At 45.2% G+C, this 18,096-nt stretch overlaps 1 protein-coding gene across 1 annotated transcript in view; it reads right to left on the bottom strand.

The window, feature by feature from the left end:
• Positions 1-16,586, bottom strand: part of lhfpl4a (LHFPL tetraspan subfamily member 4a) — a 30,178-nt gene extending 13,592 nt beyond the window's left edge. The window contains exon 1 of the mRNA XM_035646264.2: positions 16,140-16,586. Within this exon, the coding sequence (XP_035502157.1) occupies positions 16,140-16,548 (409 nt within the window). The 5' untranslated portion in view covers positions 16,549-16,586. The remainder of the gene's footprint in view (positions 1-16,139) is intronic.
• Positions 16,587-18,096: the final 1,510 nt, after the last annotated feature.

Genomic DNA, 18,096 nt, shown 5'->3' with positions numbered 1-18,096 from the left:
TTACTTACATTAAGGATTTAAAGACTTACACTTAAATAGACTGACAACTCCCGGGGTCTGGGAGGTAAAATGACATTGTTTCTGTCAATGGAGTCTGGTGGCTATGAACAGAGCGATTAAATGGCTCTTTCTGGTTTACCAAAAATAATCTTCCCTTTTGAATGAAAAGGTCCATCTCTGTAGAGGCTCTGACTATATTTTCGTCAGGCACAATATATAATAACATAAAAACATTCTGAGCATGTCAGTGTCAAAAACAAGCACTTTTATTAGACTCACTTTGGAAGCATGACAAAGTGATTGTTGGTTATAAGATTTTTATCCCTATTCATTATCTATTATAGCACAAGAAGCCCAGTGCCAATTTTGATCCAAACCATGTTCTTTCCTTAAGCGTAACCATGGAATAGATTTTCAAGGCACAGACAGTATTATTATATTGTCCGCCGATCCTGGCGTCTAGTTAGAAAATCCTTTGTGTGTTTTGTTCAGAAGGGCGGTTAAAGCAAATACAATGCATTCCACAGTAAACCATTAGTCATACCAGACTAAATAAGGCCAAGGTAAATTCTGGGGCTTGTCGACAAAAATCCCAAATTGGAGGGGAAAATCGCCGTTAAGTCTGGGTCTGCAAAATTGCACTCGATCGCTGTGTGTGAACTACCAACAACGCAATCAAAGTGACTCACCGATGCTTCGCTGACGTCTACCAGATACCTAGCAGGCTAAATATCCGCGAGCCCAAATCCTATAGTGTGAACTGTGCTGTGCCTGGCAGTGAATGCGTCGTCTACTACGTGAGTACAATCGGCGCACTTCAGCCAATGAAAGCGCAGGACGACACTGAGCGGAAACCGGCGAAACCCCCGGGGGAGGAACTACCGTGTCACTTTTCGCGATTGTTTTTTCATGAAACACAGCGTACTCTGGAGAGCAGAGACACTCGTTGAGGATTCCTCCTGGTGAAGGACCGTGTAGTGTGTGACACCCCCCCGCCGCCCCCCGTCGCCGATCAGTCACGTAGTGTGAACAGCACAATGACTGAAAAGCCTCACGACTGCAAGACAGCAAGTCGTGTGCCATGAACTGTACAGCGGCCCTGCGACTTTGAAAATCGTGTGGTGTGTCCGAGCTACAAGACAGTAGCAGCAAAATCCCCATAAAGCATTGCATGGAACTATGGTGCTTAATAATTCTTTTTTTTTTTTTTTTAAAGAGGAATACTATCATTGATTATTCCAAAAGTTAAAAAGCTTTCAAACTTAAGACCACTGTGTTATCCTGTTTTCAATAGATAATTAGAAACTATTTTCTATATTTCTGTGGCCATGGTGTGACTTCCAGTGGAGAACCACAAAGCCCAAACTTAAAAAAAATTGCAAAGTCATTGTGGAAGCGGAGAAGCAAACAAACACGGCTGCGTTTGTAATCAGCCTCCTGCAGATGCAGTATGGTTCAAGGCAGCGGCCTCGGTGCGGAGGCGAGTCCCGGCAGTTTGAAGTCCAGCACAGAGCAGCGGAGTGGAAAGGTGTGAACGCGACTGCATTAAGAAGTCGCCGCGTCTCGCCCCGTAATGTAATAAAGCTGTCCGAGGTCGGCCCTTCCCCTCACTCCCGTGTCTAGACCTTGGCCTGCCGTCCTCCGTCTATCTAATAGATGGCCACCTCGCTGTTATACACGGGGCTTTTATTGGAGTTGGGATCATGTTGTGTGTTTGTGTGTGTGTGTGTGTGTGTGTGTGTGTGTGTGTGTGTGTGTGTGCGTGCCCGAGTGTGTATATTGCTGAGGGGGCACTTTACAAGATGTCGCTGCCGTCAGAGTTAACTGGCCCGCTTGGCATGAGGCGTTCCCTCTTTTTTCTACCCTTTCATTCTGCCTACTGTGAATTTTTTGTTTGTTTATAGTTTCATTTATTTATAATAATTGGGGAGTGTACGCTGAGCATCACACTCTCTCCTGGTAACAGCTTGCTTTTTATTCATTCATTTGCACATTTTATCAAATAGGGTGGCCGTGCCTTCATCTTATCCCCCCCCCTGTGTCATTCACTGGCGGAGTAGGAAAATTGCTGGCTTTGGGTCGTAAATCTGGAGAGGGGATTGGCAGGCGCGCAGAGGCCGGCACACATAATGTGAAATCGCACAAGTCCGAACGTCGTTTTTCACGAGCAACGCGAAGCAGTTTTGTGATATACTGATACCCCCCAAAGGGCTGAGCGCTCCCCTTTGGCAATCCATCCAGTTCATAAATAGAGGAGGAGCATCTCGCTGAACCGAGCGCTGATACTGGCACTACGCTTCACTAACCACGCTGGAGAGTATTGTTTTCTAACTTGTTTTTTAAATCACTTCAAACAACATATTGTTTTAAGACTTATTTGTGGTTTGACATGGATTTCTTTTCTTGTAATGAGTAGATGGGGAGAGTTATGTGAACATTTACAGTATCCATCACAAATCTACAATAATCGTAGTATTATGCCAAAATGAATAATACATAACACTGTATATATAAATATATATTAAGCTATAAGCTTGAACCAACCTATGTGCCACTTTTTCCATTGACCAGTGTTTACATCCAATCACAGTTATGGATTATCTTTCCGCAGTTTTTATCCAAATATTTTGCAAAATCTCACCCTAACCCCACTTACTGTAACCTTAAACACAAAATATTTGTATTATATTTAGCGGAATCTGATATCGGGGGCGTACACAAGTGCTCTGCCATAAAGTCACAAGCTTTAGTAATAAACATATACTTAAAAACGCTCAGATAATTTCTGTTGAATCATTTTGACAAAACCGCTCGACTTATGTCATCGGTCTGGGGTTTGAGTATCGCTCACTTTGCTGCGTTGGCGACTCCCAGTGTTAGTCTCCACTGGTTGTATCCGCTCGTTTGTCGGAATCAGGGACTGGGCCTGATCCGATCGCTCAAATGTTGTGTGCGTGTGTGGCACCCCAGCCTATTCAAAGCCAAGATGACGTCCACAGAAAGACGATTGATGAACAGCTCTGTACAGGCGTGAGTGAAAACCCCCTCGATCATTAAAGTGATTGTGATGAAGCCCTGAACTGCAAATGATCTTCAAAGAAAAGAATATGGCTTGTTCAAAAACTATAAGATGAAAACACAGTCGGAAGTCATGAGAGATAATGAACAGCGTCTCCTTTTGAAATGGAGGTTTATGAGTAAATCAAATATTGCACATTAATGAGAAGAATGGATGAAGATGTATAGTAGAGAAATGTTTCGCTTTAGGGGCTTTCTCTGTCTCTCTGCTGCTCTCTCACTCACTCACTCACACTCACGCACACACACACACACACACACATACACATTGACAATGTTGAGGAGGAGCAAAGGAATCTATTATTCAGCCGTCAGGATATTTTTAGAAACACCCCGGTGACTTTGGAATTATTTATTAAGCGCCTAATAATTAAAACATGTACATTTGGTTGGGGAAAGCCGGCCAGAAATCTCAGAGAGAGAGAGAGAGAGAGAGAGAGAGAGAGAGAGAGGCAGGGATATACCCCAGGGAAACTCTTTTCTCTCTCTCTCTCTCTCCCTCTGTATTTCTATATTTAAATCGACCGCCGAAGCATCTATTCAGTTCCTGCTGGAAACACATGCATGTGGGCGCATTTATCTACATACAGTGTGTACACTGGCACTGCCATACAAATGAGGCTACACACATGCACACACACGTGATCTTTACAAACTCACTAGTGAAGCAAAGGGGAAACACACACACACACACACACACACACGCACACACACACTGGCTCCGAAGAAGAGAGACAAAAAACGTTCTCATTAATAATGCAGCTCTCACACCACCATATACACATTCACCCGCTGTCTTACACGCTCACGTGAACCAATGAGTGTGTGGCCCTGCAGACACGCATGCACGCACGCACGCACGCACGCACACACACAAACATAAGCAGGAGCATGTCATCAGCATACAACGCACAAACTCAGCCACTTGCTGTGTTTCACTCATTCTCGCTCCCTCCCCCTTCACACACACGTATGCACACAGGAGGGTTCCTCTCCTGCTTCTCACCAGTTCATTCTGACAGTGTGCGCACAAAATCGGACAATGAGGAAGGTCAACAAATCTGCCTGTGTGTGTGAAAAGAGTAACGGATACAATCCAATTGACATTTATTCATATAGCGCTTTACAGCAACCACCAGGTATCCAAAGTGTTTTACACCAAGAAATAACATAAAATAGAATATAACAAACAATAAAATCAGACAAAAGTACATAAAGGAAAGTGTCACGGCGCATAAGTGTTAAAGGCCATTTGAAATAGATACGTTTTAAGGTGGGATTTAAAAAGTGGTGAGTCAGCGACAGAGCGTATGTGAGAGGGTAATTTGTTCCAGAGTTTTGGAGCAGTGAACAGCGAAGGCACGATCACCCCACTTTTTGGACCTCAACCTCGGGACTTCTAAAACAAGTTGACTGGAAGACCCTGCAAAGGCCCTGTTGCACTTGCGAGGGGGGTTAAAATCTCTGATAAATAACCTGGGGTCAGACCAATAATGTCTCTAAAAACAAGATCTTAAAACCGATTCTGAAGCGAACCAGGAGCCAGTGGAGAGAGAGTATAAGATGGGTGTAATGTGTTCACGCCTGGGAGATACAAAACAAAGATTTAGATAAAACATACAAAGGATGACACTGTTAGAAAAACCCAACCCATTTATCTCTTGTTGAAATCACACGTCCCAATTCTCTATCAATGCTAACATCTAGTGACAATACAGTGATTACTTTATGTTGCGAGGTAAAGAATAAAGAGTGTGGAGGTTGGGGCCAGGGAGGGGAATGTGGCAGGTTACATGCCAGAGTCGTGTCCACCTTCAGTGTTCTGTCACAGACTCGCAATTAACATTTTGTTGTCCTTTAATCATGACCGCAATCTTTGTCTAACCCTATCATAAGTGTAGTTGCCCAAATCAAAACGTAACCATAATTTGTTGCTCATAGCCTCTTCATATTTTCCTAACCGTAGTCGTTTCCGTAGCGGACATATGCAAACCGCGATTTTTTTCAAAAACGTTGGCATTTTTATCCAATATGAAAATTCCGATGTCCAGCCGGAATATTTACATGGATGTCGCTATTTTGCAGCGAAGGACAGAACCTGCCGGTTGAAATAACATGTTAGCTGAATAAAAGGCAGATTGAATTGTCACAAACTCATTTTGAAATATGCCCATTGCCAACACTAGCTCACAGTGTGGTTGTGTTTATCTTCTAATCTGACACATGGGCGTGCATATTAATTCATAATATATAATATAAACCACCAAGCATTTGTTTGTCAGCAGGATCACGGTAAAACTACTGAACTGATTCCCACAATATATGTTGGAAGGATTGGACATGGGCCAAAAAACAAACCCAATAAATGTTGGCACGGATCCGAACAAAGGGGCCGAACCAGGATTTTTTAAAACATCTTAAGATGGGATGGCTTTTGTTTTCTGGCCTATTCAGGGGACTGATATGTGTGAGTGAGGTTTGATGGAGGTTTTGCGCTGTAGTACGTGCCATTTTTTGGGTTTCCTGCTGTCTCTGCCTTGTGTCATTCGTGAACTCATTGTGGATTCCCAGTTCTTATTATTTGGGCAGGAAGATGAACTACCTGGGAGGGGGGACACAAAATGGGATCGTGAGGGAATGATGTGGTTCAGTGCTCATTGTGATGCACCCCTTTACTCGTGGGAAGATTAAATACATAATAGGGCCATTTAGCAGGTGATTCTAAGTGTCGATATGCTGATTGGTGCATACGTCACAACTAATCATTAAACACTGGTTCATTGTCACAGTATCGACGGTCAGTAGCAGTAACTTCCTTGATTCATCCTCTTTCAGAAGCTATTCATCGTGATTTGTTAAGAGGCAATTTGGACAGAAATAATAATGAAAACATCGGGACCTAACTACTAAGGATTGTAAGGTGTTTAACTTTGACCTGTGAAACTGTGCCGCAACTGACAGCAACATTTTTTCACCGAGGCAAAATTCAATGTGGCTCGAGTCTCAACAATACTCGTATCACCAAGCGCTGCATAATTTAAAATGGTTCTGTATGGTTGTTGTTTTTAATGGCAAATGAAAGCCAGTGTTTCTCTATGAATTGTGGATGTTTCAACAAGAAACTATTTGAGAATTTATTTGCTAAAATAACTTTATACTAGTTAGTTACTGCCGGAAATGTGCCTTTTTTTTTATTGCCAAGGGCTGATTGCTCGGCCCTGCGTTAACCCAGCTTACAGTTTTCTTGAGAGCATCGTCCAAACAACTTCACACAGTTGAGTGGACCCTCCCGGTGGCGTAAAATATAATCCATGTGTAAATATGTAAGCTCTCAGTTAAGAAATCCTTGTTATTGTCTGTGCCCTCAGCTCAAGCAACCTGGCTGCGAATGAAAAGCACAGTACTGTAAGTTGTGTTACGCGACGGAAGCAAACCCCGGCATGAGCGTTGCTGTCAATTGTGTGGCTGTAGGTCCAACTTTCTTCCCGTCAAGTAACGTATATAAAAAGCAACGTTTGAAGCTTCCTCTCGTTCCTCCGGGAACTTTACAGTCGACACTGCACTTTCTTGGGTCCAGTCGTTCGGATGAGCAGCTGTCGAGAATATCGACATGCAGACGGACAGAGATTAGTCCATTTATAGTTAGATTTCTGTAGCTGGCTCAGAGCAGTTCTGCTTTTTGCCTCAATACGTTGATTTTGTTTAATAGCAAGTACTTTTTTTAGTTTAAATGTGCTTCAAAAACATTAATGTAGAGAGTTGCTGTCAAAGGCTTCTGTGACACAGACTCATCGAGCAGCCTGGCGGTAGTGCAGAGATGTTCACTTCTAAAGTTTTTGAGTGAGCCTCCCCCTCCTAACCAATCACAGAACGCCAAAGTCAGGGGTGCGAGCCTATTGGCCATAATGTCGTAACCATCCAAGGTCGACTTACCACGAGCTATGAGACTGTGAAACGATGGTATATGCACATGTAGAAGCCACAAGTCCGTATGATATCGCCCCGTTTTAAGCAAAACTTGCTTTTTTCGCGATGTCATTGAGAAGTAGTACACCACCCACAATCATAAAGTGTAACATCGACTACTCACTGATTGGTGGAGTTCGCTGTTATTTTTGGGAATGTTTAACACACCTGCGAACTCGGCTAGTGATGCTGTGTTCCACTATAACTCGGAACTTAGAAGTCAGGTTTGTTGTTCCAATATATCTCGGAACTCGAAAATTGGGGACCTCCGAGTCGGAAGTTGCGCTTGGAACGCCCCCTTGTGGAGGAACCCCACAAACCCCGACTTCCAAGCTCCAAGTTCCGAGGTGTAATGAAACGCAGCATTAGTTACCGCTAGCACTGAACTCTACGATCGCTATACACTATATACTGTACACAACACAAGCTACAATATGTTGCAACACTATTATCAACAATATAGACACTATGATGATGATGATGAAGGTTAAAATTGAGAAGAAGCGCTCGTAACTATGGGTTGGAAATGCATTCGCAAAGGCATATGGGTCGAGTTGTTCCTTCGCTCTAAAAAATAAGTATGTACACAGTCTCATACCTTTGCCTTTTTTCCGTGTTCCAATTTTTTTTTTGTGCTCCGCATGAATTGTTTTATGGTAACGATTCATCTAGTCATGTAATGGCTTGGTTCCAGGCTTAAAACTCTTAATATAAGAATTCTATGGAAAAACAAATGAATGGGAAAATTCACTTCCGGAACCGGAGCCGTTCTAAAAGTGGGCGTGGTCACTGTTGTGCTCTAAACTCTTCTTGCTCAGAGGCTTCAAGCTTATATAAGCTGCTGCAGGACGTTGGAACTGACTCACAGGCTCCTGAGATTCCTGCATTACATCTCATTCTCACTCTCTATTCTATTCCTCCAACGCACACGCTCTTTCCTTTTGTTTTTCTTTATCGCTTTTAGACACACACACGCGCGCGCGCGCGCACACACACTGTCACATTAAGACCGAACAGTCACCGACAGGTCCATTTCTCCCGGGACAGCACTCCCCCTGGTGCCACGGCCCATGTCCTGCTTGGTTCTGTTTAATATTGCAACAGACAGGGTCAGGCGTGGATGAGGGATTGGAGGCATGAGCTGATGGAGTAAAGGAGGGGGAGAGAGATGAAATGGCTGGCGGGCCACTGGGCGCTCCTGCGGTGCCTCGTTTTCTGCCGGAGGGGCCGAGGGAACCGGAGGGAAGATGGGAGACGAGCGAGGGGAGGCAGTTTGCGAAGGAGAAAAACGGAGGAGGAACGTTAAGTGACTAGAGTGACCTCTCGCTCTCTGTTGGAGGGTAAAAACCGAAAGCTCGCTCGAAATCCCCCAGAGATCCTCGCACCGCCCTTCTCATGTGATTTCAAACTCATTCCACACTAGTTTTTCCACAGAGCTTTTTCCGTTTGGATTGACGGAAATCCAGGCAAAGGTGCCAACAGCGTAGCTTTTCAAAGACCTCGGGGGCTTTGGGGAGATCTAGCCCCCCACTTGATCGTTCCGCGTGAGGAAAAACTGCTGCTTAGTCAAGATTTTACGCCTAAAATGACCCTATTATTCACCGAGGTGTGACATAACCATAACCATAGGGAAAGTCACCTATTAGCATGCAGGTGTTGATGCACTATTGGTCCTGTAGATGTTTTTTTTTGGTCTGTGCCTTACCCTTCTGACTTCAGTTATGTTCGTAAGTTTTCCCTAAATAATAATTTAGCGTTCATGTATCCACTTTTGGTCGACTGTTGCTGCTTTATCGCTGCTCTGGGATTTTGTACGGTCTGTGTCACAAGGAAGGTTCAGCTCAGTCCGGCTCACTTTGTGTTATCTGGCTTCACCGAGCCCGACGTCGGAGATCCTGGACAGTTGGTATCACCGAGCCGAATGCTATCTGGGTCAGACGTTCTGAACTACAAGAGACGTCATCCGAAATGAGTGGAGTGCTCAAAAATTATATTAAATCAAATCCACACGGACACTGAGGCGGCTAAATGTGATTTTCAGCAAAGTGAAATATTCAGTTTACGGTCACACAAGGAGAACTTAAGAGGAAGTGATGAAAGTGTAGGAGTAATGGCCCAAATATTCAAAATAATAATCGGTGTAATTATTACAAACTCTGTTTCATCATGGATTGGTGTTATGAACATGTTCAGTAGCCTTGATTGAGAATGAGGAAATAAAGGGATTATTCATAGACGATAGATTAGAAATAAGATAAGAACTCTATTGATGGGACGCATTCCGATGAAGTCTGTCCGACCAAACATTTACATTTATCATTTAGTGAGCCAAGAAAAAAAATCACGTTGGATGAAAACTAGTTCATATGATGTGTCAAAGTGTTTAGTCCTTCATAGAGAGGGATGTGACGCGACGATCGCTCTAACACGTGGATAACAGCGCACTCTTCCAGTCTCCTCTGGGAGGCGTGCTAAGTGTCGCACTTGTTTTTGATCGATGTGCAAATGGTGACTAAAACCTGCACACTTGTGTTCACTTCCAATTTAAGCATACAAGCCCCTGGATTTTTTTTTCTCTAATAACAGGTGACTGCGACTGATTTAGGTAAAAGGTAGGTAAAAAAAACCCACTGTTGGCTTGGTCCTGATGCAATGTTCCACTTTAATAACTCAGAAAACACGTTGTTGTGTCCTTATGTAAATTTTTCAAAGAAATCGAATTCATTCTGTTGGTTTAATCTTTTTTTTCTATTGATTCAACTTTCAGTGTGTAGGATTCAGTGGCATCTAGCCGGGATGTTGCAAATGGCAACCAGCGGACGACCCCAACCCCTCCCAAATGTGAGAGGCCCTCTCCAGAGCCATCCTTTCACCTGCCTGACCTGGGGTTTTTACAATCAATTCCTCTTGGATTTCACGCAGCAAAGCAGGAGCAGTGCCCCATGCATGCAAGCACTCGAGGTATTTCTGCTGGTGGGTTCGTTTCTTGAGATTATTCCTCGGCTCGAGTTTGCTTCTCTGTTGAACTACAGCTTCGCCAGTAGCTTCACAATCATCAGTAAAAAACCTGTATCCAGGTACAAAAAGATTTTGTAGATTTGTTGTGTTTTGTGGTTCATATCATTTATGTTAGAGGAGCAAAGAAACCAGAAAAAATTCACATTTAAAGCTGAAAGCAAAGAGTTTTAACTTTTTCTTCCATAAACACTACTTGAACCGATTAATCGATTATCAAAATAGTTGGCGATTAATTTAGCAGTCGATTAACTGATGCAGCTCTATTTCAGCTGACGTGATGGGAAGTAGATAATGATACATGTTTGGCGCACATGTCTCGTTTGCCTTCCTCTTCCTATTAAACACGCTCGCCGACCTTCACGATCAGGTGCCAAACTTCTCCCTAATTGACACTTTTGGTCCATTTGGCCCAGGTCTCGGCCTTGACCGGCTCAAATTGGCCCTTGCTACATTGTTCCGGTTGCCAGGAGACCTTCTGCTCCACCCAGCGGGGCAGGGTGGATGACTAAAACGATCATCGCCAAGGTGGCGGACGTCATTAGGTCGTCTGCCAGGCCCATTAGACAACTCACCCATTCACATGAAGGACAGTAAGAAGTTTCAAAAGCTCCACTAAATTTTGTTTAATAATGAAAAGTATTGATTGATTTTTATTGTAGTCAGCACTAAGCATATGTGACAAATGTATCAAAGAAATTTTCCAAATGAGGAAAAAGATAATTGGTTTTGTTCAGAGCTCAATTCAAACATTTAAAAAAAATTATGGAAGTCTAATTGTGATATTGTGATTGTGATTTGAAATACAGACATTTAAGTAAATGGTACTATATTCAATTATCTGTCACGCAGGCTGTCGCCTTCCTGTCATGCGGCGATCGACCTCCGACCTTTTCAGCCAGGGGGGTGGCAATGTTGGGATATTGAGGCCTGGAGTGATTCAACAGCATCGTCACATTCAGTGATTTTATGGATCAATGCAACATCCCTCATCACTTAAGCTTCCTCCTTAATATCACCGTTTATATAGACTTGTTCCATGTTTATTTTCCTTTCTACCCTGTTGATAAGTGGCCCCTCACATCTATCTTGGGACCCTTTGGACCCCTGGGTTGGAAACCTCTGAACTAAACTACTGAACTGTAAAGTGCTACATGGATGGAGGTGAATATGTTTTGGTTTCCTTCATTCTTTATGGCAGGTTGGTAAATATATCTTCATGTTTTGGACTGTTGGTCTGTTAAAGGTGACATATTATGCTCATATTCAGGTTCCAACTTTTAATTTGGGTCACCACTTGGAAAGGTTTACATGCTTTAATGTTCAGAAAAGCCATCAGTGTTCTCACACTGACCATTCCTGCAGTTCCTCTTTTCACCCTCTGTCTAAAACGCCTGGATTTATTTTAGCCCCACCTCTCGATAAACCCCAGTCGGCTCCCGATTGGCCAGCTGGCCCAGTCTGTTGTGACTGGTCAACCGATTTCAAAATGTGTAGGAAATGTCATACCCCTTCACCAGAGAAGTAAAGATTCTCAGATTGCAGGCGGGGTTACCCCCAAAAGAGTCCAACTGTGGGAGAGAAATATGAACCAATCGTTCAGGGGCAGGCTGTAGGGTTTAGCCAGCTCACAAAAAAAAATGACAGGGTGGTCTTTCTCAGTTTGTGGGCTGGCAGGCTGTGATACCTTTTTTCTCCTTTTCTCACTATTGAGCAAATGGTGAATAATAAATTAATTAATCGGAGATATAAGCTGCACATTACCACGAGGAAAATTAATATTAGTATCACCAGCACATTTAGACAACAGCCTGTCGTCACGGGTGCTTTAAATGTGCCCATGTTGCTAATTGAATGTAAAAGAGTCTTTTGCATTGAACTTTAGTTTGGAAAATATATTTACTTGTTTATCTTTATTTACATATGAACGATTAAGCTCAGTTCCTTACTCATATTCATATGATCAAGATCAAACATTTACTTTTTTTTAAATATACTAGATGAGCATCAGGGTTTAATTGTGTATAGCAACCGTTGTGTTTTAGATCTGTTTCTGAATACGACGCTGATTTTAACCGAGTATAATGAATTTGATGTGAAGTTATCATCTCCTGAGGAAGGTGGATACCAGTGATTATCAGAGAGCAGATGCTCAAACATGAAAGTGGATAAAACGATGAAAGGAGAGTATAGCAAGGGGATTGTACTTTACTTACATTTAGGCCCACAGAAGTGTGGAGGAGTGAAGAATGATATGTATATATATATATATATATATATATATATATATATATCCTTTCGTTAGCACCGGCTGCCCTCATCTAACCCGAGCCATCAAAGGCACCGATCAGGAAATGTAACAGACCTTCTCGCTTCTTTTGACTTTCAGTGCAGTGCTTTGACCTGCAAGTGAGAATTTTAATTTTTTTATTTATGTCACAACTAATGTTTAACTTGATTAGTAGTTTGGCAATGCGGGTGCGATTCCCGTGAAGTCATCAAGAGTCAGACAAAGGGAGTGGAATCTGCACCTCTGCGTGTTCCCTGCGATTCTTGCCGTTTTGTGGAGCACCAGGCCCTTCCAACGCACTCGGCAGAACAGAGGACAGAGTGGGCAGAGGAGGATGAGGAAAAGAACAATACAGGAGGGGGGGGGGAAAGTGCTGATCTCTCTCTCTGTCTCTCTCTCTTCCCCTTCCTCTCTCCCTCTTCCACTCTCCCCTCCCTCCCTCCCTCCCCTTCAGTATGCTGACTGTTTCTGAACAGAAAAACTCCCTCCCACACGGTTCTGCCTGCATGGCCTATTTATCACATTGATCAGCCCCATAAAGGAGTAGGATATACACACAGGAGGCTCGCGGGATCCTGATGTTCGGACCCTTCAGAGAAACACCCAAAGGTGAAATCTTGCTGACATGGTCATTTTTTTATATCGCTTTTGGCCTTTTGACACCAAACTGTTTAGTTCAGCCTTTCTCTCTCTCTCTCTCTCTCTCACACACACACACACACACAGCAATGTTGCTCAGAACACGAGCGCCTGCGCCTGAAAACCAGCAGACAAGACAGTTGGCAACCAATCTGGACGAAATTCAAAATGTTGCCCCGTGTGGGCGCCTCCAAGAGTGATCGGTCAATATGAGCGTCACGCTCTTTAGTAGAAGAAACTGTATGAAAAGTCAAAAGAAGAGCTGAAATGATCAATGACTTGGTGACAGACAATAAAATCCAACTGCAGAGCTGCTGATACCTGATTGGGTGATTGGAAAATGAAAAAAAAATTGTCTGATTCCAGCTTTTCAAATGTCAATGTGGTTGGGTTTTGGACTCTTGATCAGACAAGACGTTTTCAGATGCTTGATGTTTTTCTTTCCATTTTTTAAATTCAACATGTGAACCTTAATTCATAATGACAAGATGATAGACTACTCTTCTACAGGCTAGGCTGGACTGCCCATCTGGCATACCGGGCATTTTCCCGGTGGGCTGGCGCACTTTTGGGCCGAATCGCCGATGTAATTAATAGGCCTTTTTTTGGGGGGGCCGCGCCGGCCCATGAAGAACTGACAGCAGCCCATTGGTTAATTTTTCTTTATTGGCACTGGCCTGACCCAATCAAATCCAGGAACCCCCTTACCCACTCCCGGCCGCAAATTTACGAAGCCGATTGGTCAGGGGATTGGACCTGTACAAATGGGGTTCCGTTACCCTGCGTAAGCATGGACGCCTGGCCAATAAATGCTATTGCATAGTGGGATTCGTAATATCGCCTCCCGGCCCTGAGACACGAGCTGTAATAATGCTCATGCTGGAAGTTTAGCAGCCACGTTAAAATGGACAAACGACCACCAAAGCGCAAGGGAGGTGGAGCGAAAGTAAGGGAGAAAAAGATTCAAAATCTACAGGCGAATGCCTCAAAATGTGCCAAATTTTCGGGGCGTTCGGGGCTGTAGGAGGAGGCGAGTGACCATGACAGGGCCAGGGGAGCGAGTGAGGAAAAGATGGAAGAGAGAGTAGTTGACGACGTGGTACGGAGTAGGCAAATTAACAGGGACTCTCAGGAAGGGAGGGAGGCTGCGTGTGTGTGTGTGTGTGTGTGTGTGTGTGGGTGTTATGTGCGCCTCACGTCATAACTGCAAAAATGCAATAACATGAATAATACTGAATGAAGTACTGAAGGGGAAGATTATGGGCATGTACCACGCGCACCCAACCGAGCCAGTGCTCTCCCTAAATCAGCATTTAAAGACCTCAGCAGGTGCCCGGTGAAATTCGATAGCAGGGCAACTGTTGACAACCTGCAGATGGAGCTGAAAAGCTTAGCCGACCAACAGGACAGGCTGAAACTATCACCATTGGATGAATATGCAACCAGAACGGTGGATGATGGATCAGATGGAATGGAGGAGGACATGGATATCGTCAACAAAAGCTGGGCTTCTCGTAAAGAGTGCCCTCTGTGCTGCCTTCGGATTCTTCAGAGATTCAACCTGCTCACAGATGCATATCACCTGCTTGGACTTTTTGTTGACACCAATAACCCAGTTGGCCTGCAAACGATCCTTTTCAACACTGAAATACATTAAAAAAAAAAGCAGACTGAGGAGTTGCGCGACTTCCAACAAACTTGGAGCCTTCATGTTGATGGCAACGGAAAAGGACATACTTGTGGCTTTGGATCCAGACACTGTCGTTGACAGAGTTGCAGAGAAGAGTGAGTTCGTCAAGGAACCACTGTTGTTGTTAGGTGAGATTATTTGTGTTATCAATGTTGTCAAATGATTTGTGGTGTAATGAATCTATTAGACAGAAAGTCATGTGATCATGACTAATTATTCCTCTGTTCTTCTCTCTCAGAAGATTAATAATCCAGTGTTGTTCAGAGGGCCACGCAGCTTTCCACTGTTACTTACCTGCACGTGTGAGCGCAACATTTGAAGATGGACTTATTATTTTAAAGCAAGCCTGAATTTTGACACACGTTGAATTTGTTAGTCACAAACCATCTCTATAATGTCATACGTGGTGCCTTTAAAGTGCTCGGGTTGTCCCCAATGCGCCGTGCACAGATCTGAGCGGAGCCATTTCCCCGGCGCCGAGGCCACTCGGTTGTCCGTGAAGGCGGCACGGCTCGGGATTGCCCCCGCGTGCCGCTGCATGGGAAGACCCCGTATGTCCCCAAACAACTCTGCAAACTGCTCATCTACTGTAGCCACAAGAGCCGGAAACGACACATCATGCGTATTCCTGCCCCCCCCCCAAAAAAAGTAAAACACTAATCCAATCGACCTGCAATCATCCCTCACAATAGCACCGGGGCCCGGCGTGTAAGCCACGGGTTTGCAGGAGCTCATATGTCCAACAGTGCGCGCGCGCGCACGTGGCTGAAAACGGATGAACGAGCGATAGGGACATTTGCATTTCGTCAGCACGAAGCAAGCAGCTCGCCTGCCTTCTTTACAGATGCGACGGCGAACAGCCTCGGAATATAAATGGTAACGTGGTGGGTGGGTAGGGTTCGGGGGGGGGGGGGGGCTCGGTGCGTGAATAATGGCAGAAATGTTTTCTCGCTGCCCCTCGGTGCTGCTGCAGGAGTGGAGAGGATCTGCACAGCGCTCCTAATTAACTGTAACAGGACAGAGCCTATACACACACACACACACACACACACACACACTTTCTGCCCAGGCCAGAAGCTATACGCGATCGTCCTACATGGGCGCGTGGGAACGAGTAGTGTGGTCTACATTGGCACTGTTTTTTCTTTTCTTTTTTTTTAACCATTTTCCTCTTTCAAGCATTTGAAATAATCCATATCACACTAATATTTGCACTGCCTCCTCCTTTACAACAGCTCCCGTGAATAACAGAGAGCAAACGTACCGTCGGGGGAACACGAAATGCTCGCCTAGATGACTCTAACGTGGCTATGTGTGCAGGTTTGCTTGACTCGGTCGGCGAGTTTGACCTATTTCCAATAGCTTTTTTTGTTTGTTGGCTTCTATGTGACAGAAAGGAAAGGAAGAAAGAAAGAAAGAAAGACACCCCCCCCCGCCCCGGGTCGTTGTAAGAGTGCCTACCACACAGCAGCTGCATCCAGGCGCACGTCTTGTAGACGGTGGAGGTGTTGCAGAAGAAGAAGAGCGCCATGCAGGCGATGCAGCTGAGGGTCAGCACCATGGACAGCAGCACGAACACCGAGGCCGCCTTGAAGGCGCCGGACGGGATGGAGCCGAAGTCGGCGAAGCTGCCCACGCAGGTGAGCTCGCGGCTGGGCGACGGCCCCGTGCCCACGCAGTAGTGGAAGAGGCCGAAGTAGCCCGCCTGCGGCGTGCTGACGCTGTCGCCGATCCAGTAGGGCTGGATGAACACCACCACGTTGACGATGGCGAAGCAGATGGTGAAGATGGCCCACAGCACCCCGATGGCCCGGGAGTTGCGCATGTAGTTGTCATGGTAGATCTTGGAGGCTTCTTGGGAAGGCAACATGTTTGTTTGTTTGGTTGTTGTTTTTGTTTTTGTCTCCCCCCGCCCCCTCCCCCCCCCCCACCTACCTACCTACCCCCCCCCCCCCCCCCCCCCCCAACTCACCTTTCCTCTGTATAGCTCACTTTCCACCCCCGTCCTTTCTTCTCTTTAGACTCTCACAAGAAACAAAATCAATCTAAAAAAAACCCAAAACTAAGAAACTCCCCCACAGATAGCTCAACACCTCTCACTATCCAGATCTTCTTCTTTCTCCTCCTGCGCCAATATTCTCACCGCTTTGGCTGCTTCTCTTAAAAGGGCCCTACATCCAAAAATGTAAGCTGCAAATATGTATGTGACCTCACAAGCCTAAACATTGTATACATAAAAAGAGAGAGAATGACAGGAGGAGGGGGGGATGCTACATTGAAGGAATACAAAAAAAAATCATAGTCTACCTATATATCAGTTATGAATAATTTACCAAGACCAGTGATTCAACATTGCTGTCCGAGGCTCGTTTCCTCGGGGCTACACCATGAATGATTAAAAAAAAAAGAGAAGAAAATCTATCACAATGTGATTTTTTTTTTTTCTTCCTTTTTTTCTTTATTCCACAGTCGACGCGTGGCGGGGGCTAAAGCCGAGTTTCATCCTCATCCATCGGCGCACATCTTCTCATCCGGCGGTCCGTCGTCACCATCCGTCGGACGAGATGCGTCGTGCAGCCCGTGGCGCCAGCGGTGGACCCCGCGTTTCAACCTTCCCAGGCATCCGTGGGGGGTGGTGGTGGGGGGGGGGGGGGGGGGGGGGGGGTGTTCCCCTATCCTCTATGCTCGCCTTCTGTGTCCACGCAGCGCGTGCAAAACCAAACCCCAAATCGAATTTCGAAAAGAAAAAAAACAACAAAAAAAAACACGAGAAAAACGTTCGCACACGAGCCCCTCCGTCAAATCTCAAACTGTCCTTTCCCGTAATTCCGACATCCTCCACCGCCTCGACTCCATTATCATCGCGGTTCTTCTCGTAGCCTTTATCCTGTAATGTCTCCCCCCCCTCTCTCTCTCTATCTCTCTCTCTCTCCGTCCTCCTCCTCCCGCTTCTCCGCGCGCCCCCAGAAGATGCTGATGTTGTAGGCTGCCGATGACAGCGATGGAGCGCGTTCACGTGCGCGGGCGCAGCAGCGGCAGTGGGGGTGGGGGGTGGACTGTATTGTCATCAAAAAGCGTCTCCGCCTCCGTGTCCACATTCAAAATCCGAAATTAGACCAACCTATATCCCCTCACGTGTGGATGAACAGCGAGCGTTTCCATGGCGGGGACCGGTCGAGCCGACCGACATTGGTCCACGGACCCCTGCTTGGTAAACCCAGGGAAGCCCGTGTGAGCGAGAGAATGGAGAGAGACTGAAACATGCACAGTAATCAGAATATTCTACTCTTCTCATATTCCTTCTCAATAACAGTATATGTAATGGAGGAATCCCCCAAAATTTTAGTTTTCGAAAAATAAACAGATCCTTATACTGTCCAGATACATGGAGTGCAGTAAAGACACTTCAGAGGGACAC

Source organism: Scophthalmus maximus, chromosome 3 (assembly GCF_022379125.1).
Source record: "Scophthalmus maximus strain ysfricsl-2021 chromosome 3, ASM2237912v1, whole genome shotgun sequence".
Taxonomy (NCBI): Eukaryota; Metazoa; Chordata; class Actinopteri; order Pleuronectiformes; family Scophthalmidae; genus Scophthalmus; species Scophthalmus maximus.
This window is presented reverse-complemented; position numbering and strand designations above follow the sequence as displayed.